The sequence below is a fragment of the Solanum stenotomum genome, chromosome 3 (assembly GCF_019186545.1).
Source record: "Solanum stenotomum isolate F172 chromosome 3, ASM1918654v1, whole genome shotgun sequence".
NCBI lineage: Eukaryota > Viridiplantae > Streptophyta > Magnoliopsida > Solanales > Solanaceae > Solanum > Solanum stenotomum.
Genome location: NC_064284.1, coordinates 65,353,173 through 65,364,662, shown reverse-complemented (window position 1 = coordinate 65,364,662; position 11,490 = coordinate 65,353,173). Strand labels below are relative to the sequence as shown.

General features: G+C 29.1%; 2 protein-coding genes across 2 annotated transcripts; both read left to right on the top strand.

The window, feature by feature from the left end:
- The first annotated feature begins 861 nt into the window (after nucleotides 1-861).
- On the top strand, nucleotides 862-4,440 carry LOC125860681 (GDSL esterase/lipase At5g45670-like). Its single transcript, XM_049540688.1, has 5 exons — nucleotides 862-1,188; nucleotides 1,912-2,036; nucleotides 2,459-2,704; nucleotides 3,546-3,801; nucleotides 4,127-4,440. Exons 1-5 carry the CDS (start codon nucleotides 942-944, stop codon nucleotides 4,378-4,380), a joined length of 1,128 nt encoding a protein of 375 aa, XP_049396645.1. The 5' UTR covers nucleotides 862-941; the 3' UTR covers nucleotides 4,381-4,440.
- Nucleotides 4,441-6,844: 2,404 nt separating this feature from the next.
- LOC125859770 (GDSL esterase/lipase At1g29670-like) lies at nucleotides 6,845-11,034 on the top strand. The gene is made up of 5 exons (XM_049539585.1): nucleotides 6,845-7,132; nucleotides 8,037-8,161; nucleotides 8,850-9,095; nucleotides 9,262-9,505; nucleotides 10,758-11,034. Exons 1-5 carry the CDS (start codon nucleotides 6,892-6,894, stop codon nucleotides 10,982-10,984), a joined length of 1,083 nt encoding a protein of 360 aa, XP_049395542.1. The 5' UTR covers nucleotides 6,845-6,891; the 3' UTR covers nucleotides 10,985-11,034.
- The last annotated feature ends 456 nt before the right edge of the window (nucleotides 11,035-11,490 follow it).

The following is an 11,490-nucleotide window of genomic DNA, read 5'->3' as shown; positions in this document are numbered from 1 at the left end:
ATATAAAATGTTAGTCAAAATTCATATAGCTTTACTTTTGAAAAATGGAACATGACAAGTGATTTGGGACTAAGAAAGTAAATAAAATTACTTGCTATTATCTTTTCAATAATTTAAAATAAATATTACTTACATCATTATTATATAAACTTTTAATTTAACTTAAAATCTAGGAAAGTGAAGGAAAATTAATGCATGCATGGCTACCAAAAGGAAAAAAAAAGTGGATCTTAGTGTCACTATATAAAATCTAACACACACAACATATCCATGTGAAATTCAATGCTTCTAACTAACTTCCTATCTGTAAAAGCACTAAATAAGATCAATAATTTAAGTCTAGTTCGATTTTCTTTGGGTACGAAGTTATTTTTGCTAAAAAATATTTTACTCCCCAATATGAAAAAAAAATGATTTGAAAAATATTTTCTGAGAAATATATTTTAAGAGAAACTAACTATACCACTAATTAAATAAAATTCAGAAACTATTTCAAGTGAATTAAGAGAGAAAAATAATAATAAACAAAATGATCTATTTATATATGTTATATAAGTTGGATTTAGAAGAAGAATAAATTGAACATAATGAGCTTAATAATTAACAATTCTTACAAGTGGATCCGACTTAATAATATTTTCCATCAGTATTTATTATTCAAAGAGGAATTTAGTTTTTTTTTCCTCTTATATATCTGCCAATTACCCCACTTCCCTTCAAATTACATCAATTAATATTAATTAGTTGTCAAAATGACTTATTTTTTTAGAAAATATTTAAATTAATATTTCTTCCCATTTTTCTATCTTTTTCTCACATTCCTTCAATATATATATATATATATATACACACACAAACCATACACATTGTCTTCAATCTTTTCCTTTCTCTCAAATTTCTTCTTTTTAATTTTTTTGTTTTTATTTTTTGAAGGATTGATAATGTGTGGAGATTTAAAGATAATATGTGTGTTTTTATTAATGTTGAGTTTATTTGGGGATAATTATGGTACAAAAGGAGAACCACAAGTGCCTTGTTATTTTATATTTGGTGATTCATTAGTGGATAATGGAAATAATAATGTGATTAGGTCATTGGCTAGAGCTGATTATTTGCCTTATGGAATTGATTTTCCTGATGGACCAACTGGAAGATTTTCCAATGGTAAAACTACTGTTGATGTCATAGGTAAGTTCATCAAAACGTACTTTTATTTACTTAATTATATATTCAATACGTATATTGTTATTTATGTGCAAGCTTGACTCTTTCTCATGGGCTAAGTACGTGAAAATATCTGAAGCTCTTAGAGGAATCACACATTTATTTATTGAATTATATGTTCAACTCGTTTCTTCCCGCGAGAGTCTGCTTGGTCAATTTTTCTTATGAGTTAAGCATGTGAAAACTATATTTTTATGATGAAGTAGTTCTGACTGCGAGATTCAAAACCTTGATTTATATTCTATGTCTGCTTTGATACATATGTTAAATTTTATAACCATATCTCATTGAAAAGTTTAATTCAAATTGTTAGAAAGAGCGGAATTTTTTAACTTAATTATGTATTAATTAAAAACTTATTACTACTAAGCTACAAACTTTTATGCTTTCTAATTCTAACTTAATTATGTATTCAATACGTATATGAAATTCAATAAAAAATTTAAAAGTTATTTTCACAATTTTTATTCTAAACTACTAATAAAAAATTCAAAAATAATTACAATTTGTATTAACGTCCAAACACAATTTAATTTAATTTCCAAATATTATTTTCAAGCTAAAAACAAGTACGTACTACCTTTTTCCAAATTTCACGATTTTTATGTTCTTATGTCTTCTCAAAAAAAAAAAAAAACTCAATATTTTCTCACTATATTATAATATACTGTTTGTATATATTTTCAGCTGAGCTTTTGGGTTTTGATGATTATATTCCACCTTATGCAACTGCAAGGGGTAGAGAAATACTTGGAGGTGTCAATTTTGCATCTGCTGCTGCTGGAATTAGAGAAGAAACTGGCCAACAATTGGTACTAATTTCTTTTTCCGTTTCATTTTATGTGATTTTATTTGACTGAATACGCATAACACAGAGATGTTCAATTTATGATAGAAAATTCGTCGAAAACAATATAATATTGATGAATTTATGACAGACCATCTGTATCGTAAATTCTAATTCTTTTGAACGTAAGTGAACACTCTTGATCTCCGCACTACATCAAAGATAATTATTAGCGGCAATTAATTCTTAATTGCTGCTAAATATGTATTTTTAGCGGCAATTAACACTCTTTGTATATGTCCCTAAAGCCTTTAGCGACATTGATTCTAATAGCACTTAACTAATGCTGATAAAGACTTTAGCACTCTTTATTAATGTCAATATTTAATGCCGCTAAAAATTATTTTTGTTGTAGTGCCGTCAAATTAACTTATTGAATTTTTGCAGGGAGGAAGGGTAACATTTTCAGGTCAAGTAAATAATTACAAGAACATAGCTCAACAAATAGTGAGAATAATTGGAAATGAAAATTCAGCTGCAAATTATTTGAGTAAATGTATTTACTCAATTGGAGTTGGAAGTAATGATTATCTCAACAATTATTTTATGCCCCAATATTATTCAACAAGTAGACAATTTACTCCTCAACAATATGCCAATGTTCTTATCCAACAATACACTCAACAATTAAAGGTGAATTTATCTTTTTTTTTCTTTCCATTTACATATAATAGGTCTTGAATCCAATAAATCAAATCAAATACATGTGGTATGATACTTAAAAATTGAGAATTTTCTATGGATGTCCGGTAAAAACCATCAAAATTTAGATGTTAGTAATGTCTCTGATGGATTTCTGACTGATTTTATTAGAGACTTTCATTAGAAGTTTTCGTTTTTTAATAGTGGTCGAGTTTCAAATTCGAATGATCTCATATATAATGTTTGAATTTTAAATCTGTCTCTAACGAAGCATCTTTCTAGTAGTGTCCTCCAATATTACTTAGTAAAAAACATTAATTTTAACTATATACATACACATATAGATATATATATGTACAATAAGTTGATACCCCTTGAATAAATAATGTAGGGAACATATAAATTTGAGACAAGAAGCAAAGCTTTAGAACCCTTGGCCAAAAATCCAACATGTCTACAAGTTGAATGGTGATAATATATAGATTGACACTACTTATAAAATTTCCGAGTCGAAGGTTTATCGGAAATAACATCTTTGTCTCACAAAATAGGGATACGATCTGCGTAAATCCTACCCTTCTGAGATTACACTTGATATGTTATTGTTGTGGTTAAGACTGCTTATAAAATCATGTGTAATGTCATTACCACTCATCCACCACCTCCCTCATCGATGAAGATAAGGGAAACATTAAATTTGAGTCTAACATCATCCGAAGATAGTTCTTTTGGTTATATTTGTACGACTTAAAAATATAGACAAAATTTAAATGATAACCTAAAAAAGGGACATTTGCGTAAATCGACCTTAATTGTGTACTTTATGTTGCAGACATTGTACAATTATGGAGCAAGGAAATTTGTGTTAATTGGAGTGGGCCAAATTGGATGCAGCCCAAATGCTTTGGCCCAAAACAGCCCAGATGGAAGAACTTGTGCTCAAAATATTAGTGTGGCAAATCAGTTATTTAACAATAAACTGAGGGCACTTGTGGATAATTTAAATAGAAATACACCAAATGCTAAATTAATCTACATTAATGCTTATGGAATATTTCAAGATTTAATTGACAATCCCTTTGCTTTTGGTAACTTCTCTTTCCCTCTCTACTAATCTTTTCGATCCATATTATCTGTCTTTTAAATTCTCTACTTACTTGATCTAATAGTAAGAATAGTTGCCTATACTATCTTATACATATTTGTCTTAAAAGTCTCACTTAATTAATACTATACTGGTAGTCGATTATTTTTTTTCTCAAACCTGTATTTCGATCTTTTTAATGCTTTGTTTAGTCAACATTATCTATCAAGTAAGGTTTTCACTTGTAAATTATTTAAAGATTTAGTGCTTATCTTCTGAATTGTTTAATTTAAAGATATTTTTGACGTTTAACTTTATTGTATTTTCAGGATTTAGAGTGACGAACGCTGGATGTTGCGGAATAGGAAGGAACAATGGACAAATAACATGTCTACCATTTCAAAATCCATGTCCAAATAGAAATGAATATTTGTTTTGGGATGCATTTCATCCAGGTGAAGCTGCAAATATAATTGTTGGAAGAAGATCTTATAGAGCTCAAAAGTCAACTGATGCATACCCTTTTGATATTCAACGTTTAGCACAATTGTGTAGTAAAAATAAATATGGTTATTATTATTAAATATATAAGAATTATATATATTGCATTCCAAATGTACAATTTGTTATTATATATATATATGTGTGTGTTTTAGCTTCAAACTGTAATTATGTATGAATTGGTCATTTTTATAGAGAATATTTATCCTTTCAAGTGAAACTTTTCGACATAAATATAGAATAAGTAGCCCCCATGCGGGTACCATCCGTTGATATATCCTATCTAATTGCAAAAGTATAAGCAAATAACATGTTTTATCTTTCTAGAAATGCAAAAGTGCAAATGGCAAAAATTGACAAAGTACTAAATTGTGATTAATAATTTAAATAAATCAATAATTACTACAAAAGAATTGTACCTAAATCTTTGAATTAATATTTCATTAATTGCTTGAACAAACACTAAAAGCCAAAAGCAATGTAACTAACTATCTAGTTTAGCATTAAATATAGGGAAAATTGTATAAAATAGTAAACGATTAATTCAAATTAAATGTTATATTCACAATTTGATTTAATTGTAACCCGTAGCAAATAGTTGTCATTCGTCTCTCTCCCTAGGTTTCTCGCTCGCCACTCTCGTCAGTCTCTCCCTCGCCTCACTCGTCAGTCTCTCCCTCGCCTCACTCACTTTTATACAAACACAAATGTATAGGGAGAGAGACGAATGACAACTGCATTTGTGTTTGTATAAAGCGAGTGAAAACTGTACATACAAATACGAATACATATATTTTCGTCCTATACACTTATAATTATACAAATACAGATCTTCCGCTGCCCAGTTCTCTTTTGCCTTTCTCTCTTTTTCTCTTTATGCAAACACAAATTATACAAATTACAATGTACAATTTGTGTTGTATAAAGCGAGAGAGAGAGCGAGATTTGACAAATGTTTTATTTCGATTCAATTGTATACAAATTCAAATTTTATGCATATACAAACACATAAAATTGAATTGAGAGACTGCCAGCGATTTATACATATGGTCTGCCAGCGAAATTATACAAATATGAAACTCCTGCCAGCGAGTTATACAATTTGATGCTCCATAGTAAACATAAAGTTTGCTATGAAGCGCAATTATACAAACTATAACTATAACATACAAATATGATTTTTATCTTTGCTATATGTGAAAGTTACTCATAACCTTACGTCAAATAGTACCTAATTTATATTTTTCAATAAATTTTCCTATTTCATCTTTCCATTCACTTTTACTATTCCAGTAATACCCTTTCAATGTTGCATTTTTAACAAATGGAAAGGACCATCAAAACTGCTAAAGGTACTATTTTATCAAAAAAAAAAAAAACACTTCTCGATTCGGTGCATATAGGCAAAACTGTAACCAGCTAAGATGATCAATCGAATACTTTTTTTTCAAAAATATTTGCCAAACTATATAAAATTGTTATTTTTTTCATAGCATATGGTATAAATTAAAAAAGTCTTACATACAAAATCCCCCATAATCCTCAACAACTAAACCAACCCATACAATTAGTTGCATTTCCATGATATGACTTTCTTTGACCGTTTCACAATTTTGAAGCTATCTAGATTTTGACTTCTCCAAAATTTTCCATTCATTTAGGGTGTGTTTGATATCTATAAATATATATATTTTTAAAACAAATTAATTTTTTAATGTTCAGTAAGCAATTAAGAAAATAATTATAATTTTAATTAAAAACATCTATTAATCTAGCCAAATACAATAGGAGCGGTAGGATGGGGAGTGGTGTTTGAGGATGAAGGAGATGATCGGGGGATGGAAATGAGACAATGATATAAGTCGTGCTCTTACTATTAGGATGATCGGGGTTCGACCTTAAACCCTATTTGACGATGAGTTTTCGCATTTATATTATTTCACCTTATAAGACTTACAAGTATCTCCTTGTGTAAGCGATCGAATTAACGGTCAATAAAAATTATCACAAAGCAAAAGAACTCTTTGATGTTCACAACCTTGACATCCTCTATGAATAGGTAATTTATTTGGACACCATCATTTAATTTATATCCTTTTTTAAATTTTTTTTTTTTTTTTGTACAGATATCCACTTTGAAATAACTTTAAATATGTGGTATTTGAATTTAGGTTTAACGAAGTCTTACTTTAGATATAAAGATATGACTAAAATTCAGATAAAAATAGTTGTAGTTCTTCATACAAAAATGCTTGAACTTCAACTATATGAAACTTCAGACATTTTATCTAACAAACCTAACTTCAGACATAAAACTGAAATAAGTAGACTTGTAAAATTTTCAGACACTACAAATATAGTTTAATTAATGATTGATAGATGGTCCTAGAATTAGATATATTTACACTTCGGCAGACTTTTTTCTTACAAAAGCAAATTTGCAACAACTACGACTCAGATCTCCTTGATTTTGCACATCCTTGATAATTGATATCCTCTATAAATAGGTAGTTCCAAGTTCAACTTTTTTGCATCTATCACTATTCTTTCCATTTTTCTTTGATTTCTCTTTTCATCATTCAATAACTCAAGAATGTCTTCATGTAGGGATCATATAGTTTTGATGATTTCAATATTTATTATGTTTTCAATGGTAAAAGGTCAACCACAAGTGCCATGTTACTTCATATTTGGAGACTCAATAGTTGATAATGGGAATAATAATAACCTTATAACAACAGCTAAGGCCAATTATTTTCCTTATGGAATTGATTTCCCAAATGGTCCACAAAATGGAAGATTCACCAATGGCCGTAACAAAGCTGACTTTCTAGGTACATTTTCTCTCTTCATTCGATCATAACAACATATTCAGTGTAATTTTATAAGTGAAGTTCGGGAAGAACATGATGTATGCATACCTTATATTTACCTTTGTGGAGTATGGTATGTACGAAAACTGTTTTCAATAAATCCCCGACAGTGTTCAAAATTTAATACATATATAAATTCTCACACATGAAGGCTACCCTTTTTCAAAAGCCCTACCACTTGTTGTTCAAAATTTTGTTGACAGTGTTCAAAATTTAATACATATATAAATTTCCACACAAGGCTTCCATTTTTCGAAAGCTTAGTAGGGCCACCTACCACTTGTTGTTAATTGCATCTTCATATCATATTTTCTTCTTTTGAGTGTCTTATCCAGGATCAACAATTAAGAATGCTCGTTGGAAAAACTTAATTATATAGATATAAAGTAATATTTGACTTATATATAGAAATTTCCTCGGTCCCAACATCGTGTCCCAAGATAATCACTCTTTTTATATTTAGATACGATTTAGCTTTATAATTCTTATTTTCCCATTAATTAATGAGATGAATTGTACCCACATAACCGCTTACTCCTTTGTTTTACACCATCATTTTTACAAGATATTCTTTTTTTTCTTGAACTCTATACTGAGTCAAATCAATACAACATTAAATGGAAAGGAGGTAGGGGCGAAGCTACGGCCTACATTAGCCATTGGGTGGTCAATTGGACACCTATGGTTGAATTTTTTTTACAATGTGTATTATCAATCAATTTTTAAGTTTTTTTACATGTGCTATCTTAAAAAACTTAATGAAATTTTTGATTTTGTCACCGGATAGATTTTGCCTTTTTTACGATGAATTTTCACCGGCTTTAATACCGCCCCCCCTAACTAACCGCGTTTTTCTCCCGTTCAGCTGAGCTCATAGGATTCAAAAGCTCGATTCCACCACATGCAACTGCAAGAGGCAATGAAATCCTTAGAGGAGTCAATTATGGATCAGGAGTTGCTGGAATTCGTAGTGATACCGGTTATCGATGGGTAAAAACTCGTTAGTTTTTTACCTATATACATAATATATAATTTTTCGATGAATAAGGTTCAATTAATTAGTCCCTCCCACTTATTAAATCTACCCATGTAATACCCGTTCGAGACATGACTTAACTGAATCTTCTTCATGGAAAGTTTTATTTTTTATTTCATCAAGTTGTAGACGCGTCAGAAGTTCCATCTAGATCATTTCTCAACAATACAATTTCTTTCAGATTCATTAAATTTTCATGTACCGATTCTTGAATGTCCGTTATGATAAAATATGACTTGTGAGAGTGTTTTCCAGATTTTGTACGTGTAATACATGTTAATTCATTCTATTTTTCCACGTAAAGCCCTTCATATATATCATCTTGGCCTTGCATAAGTAGTAAACGTTCATAATAAAAGTGTAATTAATTGATGTTTTTGATTCAACATACTTTTTTTAAAAAAATTACATAACCATTATAGCATACGAGAAATGTAGGTCAAAATTTCAAAATCCTGACTCTGCCACTACTACATATACTATTAATATTCTACATATTCAATTTGGAATACATACAGAACTATTATATATCTTTCATCTAAAAATTACACTACATAGCTAATTTTATTTTATTTTTTTTAACGTATACATATTTTGACACCTCAATCTTCGTGAAAATCCTGACTCCGTTTTATGTTACAGGGTGATAGGATCAGCATGAATAGGCAACTAATGAACCATCAAGACACAATTTTGAGAATCAATTCTACACTTAGAAATATTACTGCAACTAGAAGTTTATTAAACAAATGCCTATACACAGTTGATATGGGCAACAATGATTACCTCAACAATTATTTAGATTCAAGGTATTATTTCTCAAGTCAATTGTACACACCAGATAAGTTTGCAACCATCCTTGTTCAACAATTTGAAAGACAACTAAGGGTAATTTTTACTACTTAATTACTATGTTTTATTTTCATAAATGATAAAATTAGATTATGAAAATATGATTCGCACTCTTGATTCTGATTCAATTCAAGTAACCTTTAAACGTATCTTTATTGATTCAGTCCATTTTGACTCGTACGATGTTTAAATATTTTTTTAGAGGTTGCATAGCTATGGAGCAAGGAAGGTGGCAGTATCAAATATTGGTCTATTAGGTTGTTTGCCTGAGGAGACTAGAACATATGGAAGAAATGCATCTGGATGTGTTGATTTTATTAATAATTATGTCCAACTATTTAATCAGAAATTAAAGGTTTCAATTGATAATTTGAACACTAATCTTCCCAATGCAAGGTTTATTATTTCAAATCAGACTAGCATTTCAACAGGGGGTCCACCTATTGGTAGGTTAAAATATTCTTTAATTCTTCATTTAAATTATAATTTTATTTATATTTCGCAATTAATCTGATATTTAATTTTTTAAAACTAACTCAACTTGCTATGATTAAGTGATTTGATAATGAAAAGATTAAGTAATCATGATTAAGTGAATGAGTGTATGCACAAATATATATTATGTATTCTTTTTGTTTGATGTAAACAACTAATGTGATAAATATTTTTTATTGTTAAAATCACAAGTTTTTCAAAAAAATCTTTCTTTTTTCTAATTGTGTCATGTTAAATATCATTACATTAAAAATGAGTAAAATATATTTTTAATTAAAATCTTCTTAAGGGGTGTTATAGCTTAACATGATCCAAGTAAATCTGAAATGGAAAGAGTTTATTATACGCAAGGTAAACAGAGGTAGAATTTAGATATGAGTTCTGGTTAAATCTAATATCTTAAATAATGTATTTGTATTAAGAAATTTATAAAATATTAGCACATCCTATATGTATTTAGAATCCCATTATTCTACTTAGAAATCCTCATTCTAAATATTCAGAACCTATAAAGTTAAAATCTTGGCGCCATCTCTAATTATATTCAATTTTTAAAAAAAAAATCACAAAATTCAAAATATTATTTTTAAAAATTTTCATACTAAATCAAATTAAGACACATAAAATAAAATTGAGTGAGTAATAAATATGATAAAAGTGAAGGAAATATAACACAATGAGAGGGGACAAATGGCACTAGGTTGGATGAATTTTATAATTAATAATTGTGACAAATATTAACCATTTTTTTTCTAGTATAGGGTTAGGTTTCACAATGTTTAGTCCCAGCCTAACCAGCCCACCCCTATTGTCAACCCTACCCTACAAGGAAAAAGTTATTTTATTTAAGAAACAAAAAAAATATAACTTTGAAACTTGAGTTTTTAAAACATGTCATAATATTTATGTAATTATATATCGCTATAAGTCAATCAGTAAATACTAAAAGTCCAAATTCGATAGCTGTAGATCAATAACAATCGGAAAAAGAATCCCTGGTTGCTAAAAGTCTAACTATCACAAGTTGACAAGTGAATTTCAGTCTGATCGTTAAAGATCCTTTAGTGACGACAAAAGATCAGGTTATCATTCTTTTTCGAATGGATTAAAGAGGAAATACCATCGGATAAATTGAAACAAAGAGATTTTTTTTTAATTTCGAATAATTTAATATCTATTTTATTTTTTTTTGATTAATTTCAGGTTTCATAGTTTTTGACTCACCATGCTGCATAATATCAAACACAACAGCCAAAGGACAATGCAGCAATAATGGCCAAACTCCATGCAGTAACAGAAATCAATATGTGTTCTTTGATAATTTTCATCCAACAGAAGCTGCAAATAGGGCCATTGCTACAAGATCATACACTGCTCTTCTACCCACCGATTCGTATCCGACTGACATTAGGGGCCTCGTACAAACCTAATACAATTAAACTTCTCTATAACAACATCGTTTGTTCGAAAAAAAAAAAAAAATCCTCTATAACAATACTTGCTTGGTTACAAAAATAAAAATTACCAACTGGTATTAATGTAGTTGTGGTGGGGGGGGGGGGNGGGTTGACTCAAAATAAAGAAATGTAATGATACAAATTATTACTTCTTGGTTTCCTATTCAATATTTATTTTGGGACTCAACTAAATTTAAATTTGTGCTGAAATTGAGGTGCAAAATGTTTCAGTGTTTCGATGTAATGTAACGGAAATTTAAGATTTTAAGTATTGTTTGTTTGTGTCACTCCGCTCCGCTGATTATCCGTAAATTATTCGGACAAACAACGTGCTTATAGAGAGGTTTGACTGTATGATTGAAAGCAATTACAATGAATAACACAGGTTTCAAATTTAATATACACAACTAATATAAAACTCAAAGGAAAGATCTTTCATTCCAATGAAAAAGAATAGAAGATTTTGAAACTAGAAAATA